The sequence below is a fragment of the Heliangelus exortis genome, chromosome 1, assembly GCF_036169615.1.
Source record: "Heliangelus exortis chromosome 1, bHelExo1.hap1, whole genome shotgun sequence".
In the NCBI taxonomy this organism is placed as follows: domain Eukaryota; kingdom Metazoa; phylum Chordata; class Aves; order Apodiformes; family Trochilidae; genus Heliangelus; species Heliangelus exortis.
In genome coordinates this window covers 135753758-135770646 of record NC_092422.1, presented here as the reverse complement: position 1 = coordinate 135770646, position 16889 = coordinate 135753758, and the positions used below count along the sequence as shown (strand labels likewise).

At 44.6% G+C, this 16889-nt stretch overlaps 1 protein-coding gene across 5 annotated transcripts in view; it reads right to left on the bottom strand.

Annotated features, from left to right (window-relative positions):
- Positions 1–3609: 3609 nt before the first annotated feature.
- Positions 3610–16889, bottom strand: part of LOC139807556 (sodium- and chloride-dependent betaine transporter-like) — a 47552-nt gene continuing 34272 nt past the window's right edge. For 4 of the 5 annotated variants that reach the window (XM_071768668.1, XM_071768675.1, XM_071768691.1 and 1 more), the window contains 3 exons: positions 10778–10878; positions 9564–9734; positions 3610–6369 (listed from right to left, as the gene is read on the bottom strand). In XM_071768668.1, the coding sequence (XP_071624769.1) occupies positions 6229–6369; positions 9564–9734; positions 10778–10878 (413 nt within the window). In that variant the 3' untranslated portion in view covers positions 3610–6228. Of the gene's footprint in view, positions 6370–9563; positions 9735–10777; positions 10879–11944; positions 14998–16889 lie in introns of those variants that run through there. The other variant, XM_071768700.1, reaches the window with a different exon arrangement.

The window sequence follows — 16889 nt, the reverse complement described above, 5'->3', positions numbered from 1 at the left end:
ACATGAACACAGGTGATATGATTGACACAAAAAGTACCAAAGTGTACCCCCAGCTTCCTCCACACGTACGTTCATGTGGAGGTGCACAACATCTCAAATCACAATCCCTAACTTTCTGAAAAGTTTCACATTTCTTCTCTTCCCACCAGGCCCCATGGGAGCCAGCAGGAGGGGTTTTGCTGCCACCTCCCCTGACTGCACGATGGGACAGCTGCTTGGAGAAACCTCCTCATATTGAAAACTACATTGTGTAACACTTTAGGCAGCAAATAATTTTTAAAATCTGGATCTTCTAGCTGCTGGCAAGGACAAGTATCTCACTAATAAACTAAAAAAAAAAAGAAATATATTGGCCTACAATTAAACAAGAGAGGTGAATTAATCACCACTCATGCTGAAAGGCAGATTCTCAACACTTGTCTTTACCAGCACTCTTGGTCCCCAGGCCTTGGGAAAAAACAACCAGCTTGATGCAAACACCAATCTGCCTTCAGAAAAGGAAGAGTCTGTATGTGAACTATTACAGGGGCTTGACCCCTACAGTTCAATAGGTCCTCAATCCATCCACTCAACAGTGTTAAGAGAGCTGGCTGATCTTGTTGTGAGGCTGCTCTCCATAATCTTTGAGAAGTCAGAGAGACTGGGAGGTGTTCCAGAAGACTGGAAGAAGGCTAATGTCACAAGAAGAGCCTAAAGGAATCTCTAGGAAATTGATGGCCCATGAGTCTTAACTTCAATTCTGGGAAAGTTATGGAACAAATCTTCCCGGGGGCTACCACAAGTCAAATGAAGCACATGATGGGAAACTGACAGCACAGAGTTGCCAAGGGCAAATCATGCTTGACAAACCTGATCTCCTTTTGATGACAGAGTAAACTGCCTGGCTGATATGAGGCAAGCAGCAGACATTGTCTACCTGGATTTCTCCAAGGTTTTCAGTAGGGTTCCCCACAGCTGCCTCCTAGAGCTTCTTCTTACAGTCTAGAGAAGTGATCCACAGAACGGGGTGGGCAACTGTCTTACAGACCATGCCCAGAGGTTGGTGATAAAAAGCTCTCTTTCAAACTAGTAACCTGTCAAAAGTGGGGTCCCTCAGAGATCAGTATTGGGCCCAACATTGTTTAATATCTTCATAAGTGAACTGGATGATGGCAGCCTGCCTGTGAGGAAAGGCTGAGAAAAGTGGGCTTGTTCCGCTTGGAGAATGAAAGCCTTTAGGGAAAACCTCATCACTGTGTTCCAATACTTAAAGGCTGGATACTCCTTTTTACAAGGAGTCACATGGAAAAGACAAGGGGTAATGGGTAGAAGGGGGAGATTCTGAATGGATGAAAGAGGAAAATTTTTTGCAGTGAGAACAATCAGCCCCTGGAATAATCTCCCCAGGGAAGTGATGGATTCCCCAACATTGAACACTGTTCAGCTGGACAGGATGCTGGGCCATCTTGTCTAGGTCATGTTTCTACCAAGAAAGGTTGGACCAGATGATCCTTGAGTTCCAATTTGGTATTCTATAATTTGATGATTCCCACCTTATCATTGTAAAATTAGTATGTTCTCAAAGACTTCAAAGCTCCTCCACCCACAGGCTCTGAAAAAACCTAACTGTGCCTAACCAGTCCCACTTGCTCACGGGGAGACAAACACCCCCATGGCTGGGCTCCTGGACAAGGATGTTTATGGGACAGTACAGCTGGAAGCTGTTCCCAGGCCCCAGTTTTACTTAACCAGTACCTTACACTTTAGGTAAGTAGCAGATGTAGGGCTGAGCCCTACAAAAGCATCTGAGCATGGGACAGCCCGGTGTTGGTGTTGGTGATGGGACAGGACAGCACGGGGCATGGGATTGTGGATTCCACTGGTCTCTTCCTGTTACACAGCTAATGTACACATCACACTGGTGCTGATGAGGGCCACAGTCCCCCAGCCTGTCTGGAGAATTCATACTTCATCCAAAAGTGTATCACAGAAAACTGCCTGGTCCTTGGCATGGTGCAATAAATGCTCAGGATCAAGGGAAAATAAGGATGGAAAATGCTCAGGATGGAACTGTGGCTCCAATTTTTGGTAGCTAACCTTGTGCTTGGGCTATCATGGATATAGCTTCTCTCCATTTAAAAAGATAAGACGAGGGCTGGAGGGAGCTCACAGCTGTATGTTCATCTCATTGGGAGCTACCATTGTCCTTTGCTTGGGGCTGCCACGGTCACCTGGGACAGGAGAAGATTTGAGAGCTGAGTTCCAACCAAGATGAAATGACTCTGCAATTCTCTTCCAACAAAAATACTGTGTTGAGTGTTGGGGTCATGAAAATTGGAGAAATCCTGATGATGAGAAGAAATGCATATTACTTCATGCTGGACAAATGTAGAAGTGCAGAATTGCTATAAGGGCCAGGATGGAAAGGGCTTCCCAGCCAGTGGCAGCCCTAAGGATGTACAAGGAACATCTTAGTGTCTCCCTGCCTGACCAAGTGCAGGGGGCAGCAGTCCAGCCAGACCAGGAATCACTTTCAGATCAGGATCAAAAGGAAGAGGCTCAAGAATGACACATTTCTATTTATGGAAAAGAAACTTGCCAGAAGGACAGGGGAAGGAACTCGTTTGGTGTACTCAAAGATGTACACAACCTTTCAGGAATGTGGAAAGCAAATAACTCTTTACTTTTTGAGCTTGTTTATAATTCATTCTCCCTTCCTTTCTTCAAATTTTGTCCAATGCTAGTTTCCAACTTCATTCTCTTTTTTTTTTTTTTTTTTTTTTCAATTTGTTGAAGCAAGAAATGAGGAAAGGCTGAAAGGGAGGGGACACTAAAAACGGGAAGAAAAAACAGAGCGTGAAGAAAGGAGAAGGAAAATACAAGACCTTTTGCCTTGATTAATTTTTTAACAAACTATTTCCCTGGGTTTCCAGTGATGAAAGGGGTGAAAATGTCCTTTTTAATGAAAAAGAAAACCAAACCTGAAAACCCAGAAGTGGTAATTAGGTGTATGAAGGATGTCTATCCTTTCTTCTGTATACAGGGCTTTTCCTCCAACCAGGAGGAGCACAGTATGGCCACCTCGTAACTTCCCTTAGATTTCAACTTCAAATACATCACATCTAGGCATGTTATCAACACTTGCAAAGTGGGGAAAAAAAAATCTCAACCTCCTCTCCATACAAACCCTTCAAGAGTGCATTTACACCCTGGTGGTGCACAGGAAGGAAACATCGGACTCACAGGTATCCAGAAGTGCCCTCTTCCAGGGGCTGATGGATACCTGTCAGATCTGTCGTATGGATTCAGAAGTGCCTGAGACATTTGTGTAAGTTCAGCAAAGCATTACTTGGTCTCCTACTACACCTGCATGCTGGAGGTCTCACAGGAAAAGATAGCCATTGGTGGTATTTTCCTTATTGCTCCAGCTGGATGTACTGAGGTCACTGAGCACAAACTTCCTGAAGCTCTGTCAATTCCATCCAAAGCATCTGGATTAATTTACTGATCCTAGGAATTTTATGATTCCTTTAAATGGGAACAGTAATCTCCCCTCTGATTTTATTCAACTATGCTGCTTCCTGGCTGAGGTGGAATATTAGTATCATATTATAAATAAGCAATGGAGGAACCAGTTCATGCAGTATTTATTTTCAATGACACAGCTCCATGTGTATGCTTAAAACTGAAAAGTGATTTATTTCTATCTAGGATTTTTGCAGTGTTGTCCAACTACCTCAGAAAAAAGAGTGAGCACATCTCCACGTCTTCTCTGGCAGTATGACACCACCTTAGATCCCAAAGCCATGGCAGCAGTAGCAAAGGCATTAAATGTCCTACCAAGGACTTTGCAAGAAACCCATGCTAATGCCTAAGATTCTGGATGGCAAGCCCCAGTCCTTTAGCTTTCCTTACTGTTTCTTGAAGAAGGCAGAATTCTTTCTCAAAACCAATGCCATCATTTTGACCACGGGTACTGCCAAGGCAGCTGCAGCCCACACCTGAAACCAAACTTCTTGTGCTCGGCTCCTCCCTGAGCTCCTACAGACAGGGGAGGCAGATGCAGAGACCCCCCCCAGGGCAGGTGATTCCTCCAGCTGCTCATAAAGATCTACCACCCTGGTACTGTGGCTCCTTGGTGGCTTTTGCTCCTCCTGCAGTAGGCTGCTCCCCCTCACCAAATCGTGAGCAACACAGCTGGGAGGGAGAGGGAAAAAAATCACCAAAATACTGACCATGAGGCCTGACTGCAAGCTTCTGGATGTAATGCTCTACCCGTGATTATTGCTGCAATGTGACATTGAGCTCTTTAAAAAAATAAAAATGAAATAAATGGTACCTTCGTGGTGCTGCAGTCCTTTGCAGATAACAAGGAGGGAGTTTGCCAGTTATTTCTACCTTTTACAGTAAATCATCTCCAATCCAATGATAATGTCCCAGAAAAGTACAAATTTTGATACTTGACTTTCAGTGTTCGTTTCACCAACAATATTTAGTTTCTAGTTCTTAGAAAAAAGGAAATTAAATGGGGAAAAGATTGCCCTATGTTAATTTGCCAGTTAAACTCACAGGAAACAGCATAAGATAAGGTTCCCATAGCAATTGGAATAGGTACCGCATTGCACGGATGAGGCCCAATTTTCCCACTTACTTTCAGTACTGGTGCTTTATCTCCGCACAGCACAGGGAAAAGCAATTACTTGGAATGAGGAACAAGGGAAAGAAGCCTGTGGCATCTCTGATTCTTTTTAATGGCCATTCTCCAGCATGGTTTGATGCTCCAGTATTGCAACACAGCCGTGCACCAGTGCGTACGCCCTCAACCACAGCAAAGCACCTGAGGGGATCCTGCCACTGTCTTTTTCCTGTGTTTTGAACTGTGAAATTCTGACAGGCATTCAAGCAGATTTTGGCAAGGAGTTTTACAGCCCCAGCCTCCACAGGACAGAGCCGGGGGGCACTGCACCAAACATCACATCCAAGCACAGTCCTAGCCATCGCCTAGCCATTCATGACTACCCTGGCAACAAGAGACCTTTAATTTGATACAATCTGCTTCCAATGAACCCATCTTATCTATTAATTATCTCTTTGTCTTGCTTGAGCTTATGATTATTGCACTCGATTATGTCTCCCTTATCCCCTGAGCAGTCATCTGCAGCAAAGCTGAGGGAGCAAAATCCTTCTCCCACCCTCACCCAAAGCTACTCTGCAGCCCAGAATCTGGCCCATAAACACCTTCATTAATGCCTCAACAAAATGCCCCAGCAGTGTATTTTAATTTGTGGGCAAGAAGTCCTCAGGGTTTCCTTTCTTTTTGCTGTGCTGCTGCTGATTTTTTAACCAACTACTCTGGGACTTTTTCTGCATTCCATGAATTTTCTGAAAGAATTGTCAAACATTCAGCTGTTTCACTCTCAGATGCATTTTCACTGGGCCATAGAATCACAGAATCATAGAATATGCTACGCTGGAAGGGACCCATCAGGATCATTAAGTCCAACTGTAGTTGGACTACATGTAGCCATGGAGTTGTGACCAAGAGTGAGTCCCCTAGATAGTTATGCCTCATCCCCTTTTCATCCTGAGATGCTTTGAGATCCATCATCAATGACGATTGCACTGAGCACCCTGTCAGTCTTTTCTTCCTTTTCAGTGACAAGTACTAACACTGCAGCCTCCTTTTATCATTGCCTATGTTATGTTCCTGGCTCCTGCTCCCTCATACAGAGGTGACCTAGCTGTGCACTTTCCTTTGTCATCCTCCAGCTTCCTATGTACTTCTGAACCAACGTATTTATTCCCTGTGCAAACGCCTCATCATTTTGTGCCTTTGCATCCTTAACTTTGCTCCTGCACACTTTTATTCTCTGTTCTCTCTCACCTCTGTGGTTTCCTTTCCTCATCCCAAAGTGACCACATTTTTTTTTCTTATTTTCTTTCTTTTTTTTTGTTTGTTTTTTGTTAATATGTTGTTTTCCTCTTCCCCATCAGAGTCAGTACTGGAGGACACTTCTGACAAAAGCATGCAGCTCTCTCCCCAGCTGCTGACAAGGAGAGTTGTCCCCCAGGGAGTCAAAAGAAATGTTGTCCTCGATGGGTGCAGCCAGCTGGCTGGAAGGAGAAGGTGTCCCAGATGCTTCTGTCTCAGATATGAAGGACAGAAGGAAGAGCCCAGGAGAGAAAAGAAGACACTTTGGAAGCAAAGAGCAAATCAGTCCAGAGTGTGGAGGAGATACTCCCAGTGTCTTAGAAGTGGGTTTCTCTCTCTGTAATGCTGAGCACTTCCTGGACTGGAGGGGACCATCCCTTGTGCTTCAGACCAGAGGGACCCACGTGCTTCTTGGGCTGCGGCAGATCCTCCGCTGGGGAAATCAGCTGCATCAGCCGCTGCGGAGAGGAATTCTCTGTTAATTAAGCTGATAAACAAACTGACACCCAATAGTAATCCATAACCATTGCTGGGGGCAAAGGCATCTGGAGAGCTAGTGCTCCCAGCTCCCTGCGCCTCTCCTGCCAAATGGTTGTGAAAGGGAGAGGACAGAGAGCAGGCTCGCTTGAATTGCTCCTGGTAACAATTATCCCACCTCTGGGCTTAACACCAGGCTGTGGACTGACAAGTTGATTTACAGGGCTTCTCACAGACATTTTTTCTGGCAGAAAGGATGTCAGCTATTACCCCACAGGTATTTTCTGTAGCCATGGAAAAACTACCCTAAAAGCACATTTTCCCCCTATGCCAGCTATCTGTGATTCCAGTCAGCTTTGGTGGGAGCTGTAGAGCCTTATGAATGTCCTGATCATCAGAAAGTGCTGGGCATCTCCTGCTGTGGTCCAAAACAGGGTGGCATGTGATAGCTACCTCAGTGGCACTTTCCTAGAAAAGCAGTCCCTCTGCAGACTGGTTCCTGCCCCAGGCCACCTCAGTTTCCCACCTCCAGCCATCCAGACTGTGATGGAGCAGGCAGGGGCTATGGGGCAGCTGCTTACCCTTAGCTCTCCCTGTCCTCTCCGATGCAAGGGGTGCTGCAGGGAGTATATTCTTAAAAATACAAAGAAATTTTAACTCTTTCAGCAGAAGGTACTGGCCCCAAAAGACAGCTGCTGTGACTTTCTGGTCTTTCTCATCACATGTTGAAGGCCTTCTGGTACCAGGTACCTTCCTGAGCCCCTGGGCACCTCCCAAAGCCAAGTGATACACAGTGTCCTGCGGACACCTGCCCAGATCCATGGGCCAGTGCATCACTTCCCTGCTGAATACAAACTTCCACTGTTACAAACTTTTTCCATCAGGAGCCATTCTGGCCAGGCTTGCCCCTTGTGGGGTGCCTTGGAAGCAGAGCAGGCAATTCATGACTGCTCTTTGGATCAATTTCAGTGCTTCCCCTCCTTGTGAAGTGCCTGCCAGGGTCCTGGATTTGGCTCATTTATTCAAAAGTATTTTCCCCGGGACTTCTGGAATTAGCCTTGGCCTGCAGCTGCTCTGTGAGCCATTCACTGCAAGTTTTCAGTCTTTGGAGCTTGAGCTGTCTTAATCAGACACATTAGGAAGAAACATTTGTGTTTCTTGGTCAGTGAAGTGTGACAAGAGGAACCAGTTTGTCACACTGACTAATCATAATTACCAATTACAAACTTGCTTCCAGTGAACGGTTCACAGTATGAAAGGCACTTTTCCTGGAAGTATCTCTGTCAGAAAATTAATACACTATATTTCTGGGGTGTGACTGGAAAAAAGAAGCAGATATGTTTTGAGAAAACCTGTTTTCAGAAAAGGAGCAACTATTCTAGGAGGTACTGTGTGGTTGGATTTGATTCTCCCCTGTATGAATGCAGGCTTAGCATCTGATTCCTTCCTACATGCCTAAACCACATCCTTGGAAGTTTCTTCATATTAATATAAGTGCAAAGTCTCTGGAAATTACAACCAATATAATCTAAACTAGGGCAAATATAAAAATCATCAGTCTGAAAATGGCCAAATTAATTTCTCGTATGTGCTGTAAAATAAGCATTAACACAACTCACAGCAACATTTCTGTCCAAAGTACTTTGCAACAGATGAGAAATACTGCTTGTCCAGCAGGCAAGATATTTGGGCAGTTATTTCACTGACAACTCCAAGTCTTCATTTAGACACACAAAACCTCTGATGTGTGGGGATGTGGGGACTCCAACATGTTGTCAGCCACCCAGACAATCTCTTCAATCTGGTCCACGGGAAAGGACAGGACTGCTAAATGGCCCTGAGCACAGGAGAGGGCTGTAAGAGGTCTGGGTTTGGAGCAAATCATATCACAGCATCCTGGCACAAGATTCACATGAGGGTTCTCATAATGGGAGGGGTAGACTTGCCAGCTCCCTCCCAACCCTGTCATCTCTTCATGGTCACCCAGAGCAATCAGTAGGCCTCAGGGCAAGAGGCAGCCAAACAGGAACTATTTCATAGCATCATACTTCTCCTTCACCTCCCTGCCTGCACAGTTTATGCCCCTCTCACTGTGTCACTGAAGATTTTCATTGCTACCTTACCTGACTGAGCATTGCAGTGTCTTCTCCTGAGCCTGAGATGGGCATTAGCCAGCTCTGCCACAACTCCTGACACTCCCTCTTAAGTCACATCTCCCAGCCAGCTAATATTTACCCCTGTGGACACAGATTCACTTTCCCTAAGGCAATGGAGACAATGAAAACATCCTGTTCTCAGTACCATCCCTTGCTTGCAGGTTCCTCCTTCTCCTCACCCCACAATGTGGCTGTCACATTGTCACATTCCTGCCCCCTGCCCCAACCAGCTGCTGATGAGCCTACAGTCAGTGAGGACAGGGAAGGACCACAAGAGGAATTATGCAGGAATTTATATTAACTGTACATCACTCTGGTCTTTCTTCATAGGTCAGGTGGTGTGTCATCTCAATGACATCATCTTCCTAAACATGCCTCTTCCTAGGATAAGATGTCTACAGTGAAAGAGGACAAGCTTGGGCATGGCACAGGGTAGATTTTTATAGCCCTGTGACCTTTACAGCTCTGTGACCATGTCCTCTTTAATAGCCACTTGTCATTTCTTTAGGTAAAATAACACAGTCCTGACCCAGGACTAAAAGGAGAGCAGGGCTAAGGGACAAAAAGTAAAGGCCAAAGAGATCCTAGTTTGCACTGACACTGATCAGTAATGAAAAAGGAGGCAAAGGGGTTGGCATGCCATTTTTACCTACATGGCCAGCAGGACCACCTGAACCATAAACCAAACCAATCAGCCTCTGTCCTCAGCCAGCACATACTGCAGGAGTCCTCTGCCATCCAGTGGAGCCAGTGTTAGAGTTGCTCTGCACATGTCTATGTGTTGCACTGAGCACAGCAGTGCAGCATCTCATGGGAGACACTGGACATTTAATGACCACCTTGGAAGCAGTGCTGAGACACTCCAAGCCCTCCAAATTGCCAGAAAGAGCTACAAGGCATTTTGGAGAAGGGCCCCTCTCACCCTCATAGCCATCTCAGAGGAGAAATATGCCATGTACATTTTCCCTAGGGCCCTACCCATGAGGATCTGGGAAAAGCAGCAACCACAATCCCAGTACCTGCTTCAGAGGTCCTTTGGTTTTCAGAAGGATGAAGATGGCATAGACAGGAATGCAGACCATGGAAGAGAGTGCCATCAGCCAGCCCACCACGTAGCCCCAGGGTGGGTACACGTAGGAATTGTTGTATTTCAAGGGTGTGTACTTGATGAGGGAAAACAGGAAGATGGCCTGAGGAGCAGAAAATACAGACACAGGCAGAGCAAATGGAGCAGCAGAGATGGGCAGCCTGGCCACCCTGCAGGCACCATCTGGGGTGGCAATGAGAGCAATGTCTTTCAAGAGCTAGCATGGACCTTGCCAGCTGCAGTGGGGCTGAGCCTGGTGCACACTGACCACATAAAGAGCTATCTCAGAGCCAGAGCCAGGGCCAGGTTTCTCTGCAGTGTAAAGCAGTGAGTCTTCTTAAGGGTTTAACCTTAAGTTAGCAAAGTTTGCAGCAGCTTTGAGGGTCCAGCAAGATTAAGACAGCCATTTATCCATATCAAAGACAGGAACCCTTGTCCCTGGCAGAAACCCTCCAGAAGTACCATGGGAGAACAGATTTACTTCTCTTGGGGCTCTCTAGCCATGGAGCTCTCAGATTACTTGGGCTGGATCATGATTGCTTTGAAAATTTCTTTGGTATTCTGCTCTTGCTAAAATTTGAGGACAAAGGACAAAAAATCTTTTGTAAGCTGTAGCTATAGAGATCCCACCTACGTTCCCACTGTGGTCAAAGAAATCAACTCTCAACATCAGAGGCAGCAACAGAATTTGGCTCATAAATCATGGAGCAAGACTGGACATAAACCAGACAAGAACTTTTCTGACTTAGGGTGCATTTTCTTTAAACATAGTTGTCACAGAAGTTTTAAAAGTGATTTAATAACATAGAAATCAAAAGGCCATGGAAAGATATTTATGAACCATGGGAGGTCACTGGAACACCAGCTGAAGCCAATATTTTAGAACAGGGTAATTCTAACTGGTCTTCTATTCAAAAGTAATATGACTACACCTCTACAGACTTTGAGGATACATTGCCCTTTGGCTTCACAGTAAACAAGTGGCTTTTCAGTCTCAATCAATTTTCCAGGCAAAAGTTAGGGCTTTGCAAAAGAAATAAATTCAGCTGGAAAAAAGTACAGCAGCACCTTCAAGACAAATCAACCATTTCTACTGAGCACCCAAGGACCCAGAATAATTTGTCATGTTGTTGTAATTGCACTTACCAAGCACAGCCCCGGGGTGAACACCAGCCAGCATATCTTGATCAAGGGCCATGGCCGGAACCCAATCATGTCCTCAACATTGTCGTAGAAGCGATTGGCACCTTGGCCACCATCCAGGACAGAGACAAAATCAGAAGTCAGATCATTGTTCTTTCCTTCAACAATTCTCCTCACCAGATCCCAACTTTTTTTATGCTCTGTGTTCAAAAATATGGCTGTTCTAATAATATAGCAGCAGGGAATGGGCTTCTTTGGCCTTGAAAAGGCGCATTTGGGGCTAAATAGAGATGAATGCTTTTCATTTCAATCTTAAGTTACCAGATAGCTTGAAACATAAGAAATGCCCTGTCCTGGAGCAGCTTGAGCAGGATGCAGCCCCTGTGCCACTAAGAGCTGCTAAGGAGCAGCACAAGGCAAGGAGGGTGCCTGGTTTACAGCTCAGCAAGCAAAAGCTCTTGCAGGTTGAGCACGTGGGACTGTGAGAGCCAAGTGCTAAAAGGAAGAAAGAGAATGGGGGGTACCAAAAAAACCCTCTCTTTAAAACCAGACTGGCACAGCAGGGAAGTCAGATGAAGAATCTCCAGTGAGATGGGTGTTTCCCCCACCATCAAGAGCCTGCTTTCCACAGAATGCATTATTTCTGGCACAAAGCCCAAAGACTTGGCAATTCAAACTCTGCTGGAAACCAAATCTTCCACCTGCAAGTGCTGCTCTACCATCCAATGGGAGCTGTCTTGTGGGTGCCTGATCTCCTTCTTCTCCTCTCATTATTTTCACTTAGTAGATTATGTTGTTCACTGTATGTGGGACCCACCTGAAGCTCAGGGTGCACCAGAGTGGGATACACCTTTGAAGTCCTCTCACTGGCCATACCCTCTATCCATTGATTATTCCCACCCCAAAGGACAAAGAGGAGATGTATGCAATGGTACATAGAGGAGATGGAGTAATGCAGATGGATTTCAGAAGACTTTGCAGTAAGATCTAAGATACCTTAAAAGAACAAGAGCCTAATGCTGGCCAAAAAAGTGAAATTAAGAATAATCAAAAAGTCATTCCTAGGATGCTCTAACTTCTTCCTAACTAGAGCTAACCAGAGATACTATATCAGGTTTGCATACCTCAGGTAAAATAGAATACCAGCATTAAACCAAAAATAATAATAAAAAAAAATAAATAGAGCTAAGCTGTCTCCATGGAAAGGGTTACAAATTAAGAAATTCTGGGGTGAAATAATACCATATTTGTCTTACTGAAGTTTAATCAGAGTGCTCGGCTGATAAAGACAGGCTCTGCCTTTAGGGACGTTTCTCCCACTTTGAACTCAAGGCAATGCCACACTTGCCACCTGCAAGCATGATGAGAACTTGCTTCTTTGCATCTTAGCACCAGAAGTCTCTATGGGCAAAATATATGCCAAGAGAACTGGCCACTTCTAAGTCTTTGTGGTTTGTTTTATTTTTGTTTGGGTATTTTATGTTTTAGAATTAAATAGCTGTATTTTGTTTACTTTAAACACATTAATTCTACAGAAGAACATTATGAGTCCTTTTCCTTTTTTTTTTTTTTTAAAAATTCTTTGCATTACTTTCTATATCCCATGACTAATGTTTGAAGTAAAGCTCTTTTAAATACAGCTTTTTGAAGCATTTAGGCTGGGGAGGGTAGAATCTTTGAACACCTCATGGTTGCCATCTTGAGCTGGCAAGTTAACAAGTAGCCTCAAGCAAAGACAACAAGCTGTGGCATATCAAGGGAGACACAGCCCTCACCAGAGCACAGAACCCTAAACTCCCAGGCTGTAAATATCATGAGGCTTCAGGTAGCATTTCTGAAAATATACTGAGGATGAAAGGGAGATAGTATAAAAAAATTATTTTGCCAAAAAAGCAAAACTTTTTTTTTTTTTTTTTACCCAGTAGAAAAGAAAAAAGAAATTTAAATGATGCAACTTGCTATTTAGAATATGAGAATAGCACAGTCTTTTGTACCATACAGCGTTTCCACAGAAACACATTGTGATGTCAGACATATAACAGATAAATTCATTTCTAAAACAGCTTTAGAGAAGCCAAAGTTGCACTGCAAATTTGAATTTAGGGTATGGTGGAAGAGATGGTGATTGAAGAAATATATGGATGCCAAAAAAAAAAAAAAGACACAACAGGCATCCATCCTCCATCAAGAAAACAACACAAAATTTATGTTATTTGTGGCGTGTCTCCACCTGTCCTTATCCCCATACTCTGTAGTACAACTCCCAGGTCCTGCATTTTCACAGCCACTGTGGCAGTCAGTAGGTGATGTGATGAAACACAATGGGGACTGACATGAACACCCTCAGAGAGTATATGAACAGGAGGATTTACGTGTTCTACATATCATAGGCAGATGAAAAAGTAATCAAGCTTAAGAAGTGATCAATTCAGTTACTCAACTTTGGCTTTTTAAGCAAATTAGAAGCTGGAAGACAAGTACAGTGCCTCTTCCTTCCTAGCACATTAGAAAGATTAGATAAAATTCCTGCAGAGAAAGCCATAAAGATTTCGCCACAGAGATTTTTTTTGTTGGAATGAATAAAGATGTTTGTTGTGATTCCCAATATCCCAAGACAAGGAAGAATGGTATGCAGGCACAGGGAAGTTATCCACACATGCTGGTACCACTTCTCTTGTACTGACCAGTGCCATATACCTTCAAAGCTGTTGCATGCTTATCTGACAGATCACTTAATCTTGCTGAATAAATTTGTGGGAATAAATCTCACATGAACCCAAATAGAGATTTTCATATATACTTCTATCTTGTCCTTATGGAGACCTTCTCATTTACATAGCTTATAGAGATTGCAAGGGATACTCAAAGAGAAAGGGGTGAAGATTTTATTTTATTTTTACAATACCCAGAAACAGTGAGTTTCACAGATCTGCTAGTTTGGAGTCTGTGAAAAAGCCCACCCTTTCAAACCTTTTCTCCCAAGCTGCATTTATTTGCATACATCTGTATCAAAGTTCATCCATAAGATTTTGACAGGTGATAACCCTGGCTCTACACCATAGTCCTAAGCTTGTATCTGCTCCCTCTCTGCCTCAAACCTGCAGCATCAACACCTGCACCAAACCTGTGAAAGATGACAGCAACAGAGGCACTGCAACAACTGTGCAACCATTTGGTATCAGGCACACAGAGGCAGCCCCTCCTTAGAGTCCATAAATGAGTGTGTAAGATTGGCTGTAGCTGGTGCATCCAAGAGGATAAAGCACACACAGCCAGAAAAAGCCCAGCAGGCAAGATCCAGGCAAAAGGAGGATGCTGTTTCTGGTAGCCAGAGCAAGAGAGCCAGAGAAAGATTTATACCAGCACAACACAAGTTCACCCTAGGGCCACCCACAGGTGCCTGCTGGCATCAGTTTGCTTTAGCTTTGTAAACAGTTTTAATGGTTTCAGCCCCAGCTCTCCTGCAGTGGTGGAGGCACTCACTTTTTCCTGGAACAGCTAATCCTAATGTGCATGCTGTGACTGCCTGGAAAACATCCTCCCTGCAGCCCGTTTCAGAGGCATCATGTTGTGAATCCCAGTGCTCAAAACCTATGCAAGCTTCTATGAGGACTGCCTGTCCCAAAGTGGAAGGGAGAGAGAAGAAAGGGGGGAAAAAATCCAAACCTTTCCAGCCCTCCCCTCTAGGGAACGTGATCAGCATATCCGCCCCCGTGCAGCATATCCACAGGCGGAGAACAGGACGCAAGGAAATCCTCAGATCTTTGCAAGAGCAGCTGCCTGGCAGCAGAGGGAAGCTGCCAAGTGGTGGGTGGCTGGCATATGTGTTGGGAGAGGGGAAACTCAGAACATGTATTTGTGTTAGCAAAAATGTTGTAATTCTTCACAGTGTAAGCAAGAAGTTCAGTCCCGCCAATTCCGAAAAAACCCAACACTACAATTGGCACCAGGCACATTTTTTTTTCCCATTAAAATATCTCACCTTCATCCTCTGACTACATTTCAGACCAGAATCAACCCAATGGATGCCAAGCAGAACAACAAAAAGGCAGAATCCCACTGTGTTGAGTGGGACAAGTGAACTCATGGTGGTGAGAGAAAGGGCCATTTCTCAGTCCTCAGTTGCTCCATCCCCCTTCCAGGCTGCTGGAGCAGCATCATCTCTCCTGTTGCTGTTGTCTGCCATTGCTCCTCTCCATGGCTCTTTAGAAAAGGCATGTGGCCTGTGTAACAGTAAAAATGGAAGGGGGACCCTATACACTAAAGTATAATTTTGTTTAATATACCTGAGCATGGCGAGGATAAAGCCCTGTCACAGATGGATGGGAATCTCCAGCTCCCTGTAAATCCCACAGGGGCTGAATTTAAACTCTAAATTAAAATCTGGCCTGGGTCTGGTATGGCAAGCTCTTAGGTGAGCTGCCCTTGCAGGATATCCCTCGTAATAAATCTCTCTTGCACATCTGTTCCTCTTGCATTCTCCAGAGGTTAAGACCAAGCAACTGGACCTGTAATCATTTCAGTAAGAGAGGAAACCATCCAGACTGCAATTGGCTCCTGCTGTACATAAAGCATTTAGAGAAACCAATAGTCCCTTCATTAGCGACTGCACTAAAGCCAAAGCTGTGAGCACCAGGGAGCACACAGGGACTGACTGGTCACTGTTTCTTCTGTGATAAGACAAAGGCAGCAGCAAAATAAATTATCAGGTGGCAGATTCAAAACAAGGAAAAGTGACTCCTCACACAACAGCTGATTAAACCAGGTGTTTCCAGTCTTGCTGAAGCATTTTGTGGATGATAAATATTTACTTGAGTCAACTGGAAAAATGGAATGGAAGATAAATAGATTTTACTTCTGGCTCTAGAAATCACTGAGCAACAAGATGAATATTGCATCTTTCTCTGAGAACTCCAGAACAAGGCAGACATGGACCTAATACAGTGGGCCCAAAGAAGGGCCATGAAAACAATCAGAGGGCTGGTGGAACACCACTCCTGTGAAGGAAGATGGAGAGAGTTGGGGCTGTCCAGCTTGAAGAAAAGAAGGCTCAGGGAGACATGGATGTGGGCTTTCAACTTAGAAAGAGGGCTTGTAAGAAAGACAGAGAGAATTTTTACTAGGGCTTCTACTGACAGGACAAGGGGTAACAATCTTAAACTGAAAGAGGGTAGATTTAGATTGGATGTAAGGAAGAAATTTTATTAATATGACGGTGGTGAGATGCTGGAACAGGTTGCCCAGAGAAGCTGTGGATGCTCCATCATTGCAAGTGTTCAAGGTCAGATTGGATGGGGCTTTGAGTAATTTGGTCTAGTGATAGATGTCCCTGCCCATGGCATGAGGAGTGGGCTAGACTATCATTAAATGACTCTTCCAACCCAAACCATTCTATGGTTCTATGATCAGCTGTTAGAAGCTGGAAGAATATTTACAGAAAGTATCATTGCTAACTTTTCTGCTACTATACTTCCTCCTGGGCCTCCACTTCTGGCCATTGAAAGAGACACAACATGATGCTCATGCCTGCAATGTTTTCCTAAAGTTAAGATAGCCACACTGCTTGGTATAGCTAGGAACCAGGAGATACATCATTTGGTGTCAAGGGTGTGCTCTAAGCTGGAATCTACTACAGCTTTGCATGAGTCGTACAGGTACTGAGATCCTGCAGCTCCATGAATTTCAGGAGAGAGAACAGCTGCTCAGCTGCTCTACATCACACACAATGAGACCCTTTGCCCCAAACCCACCAATCTCTTCAGGGAGATGAACTACAGCCTCTGTGCTCAGGCATCATTCAGCAGGGAAAAGACCCTCTGTTGGATATCACAAGGAAACTCTTCTTACTGCACAGACTAACAAGCAGTTGGTTTCCTTCTGGTAGTGCATGAAGCTCAGTTTAATCCTGCTCCTGAGTAAGTTAGTTCCAGACTCTACTGGGAGCTAAAGCAGTTCCCTCCATTTCTTTCAGGAGTGCCACCACAGCCTGTGCAGGCAGGAAGCATGTATGGTCGTAGGAGTAACACACAACAAGTCTATAGCCCAGCATTTTGTGGTAAATTGACAAACAGGACCAAACTAAAGGCACAGTGTAAGCAGGTGGTAAGAAAGACCA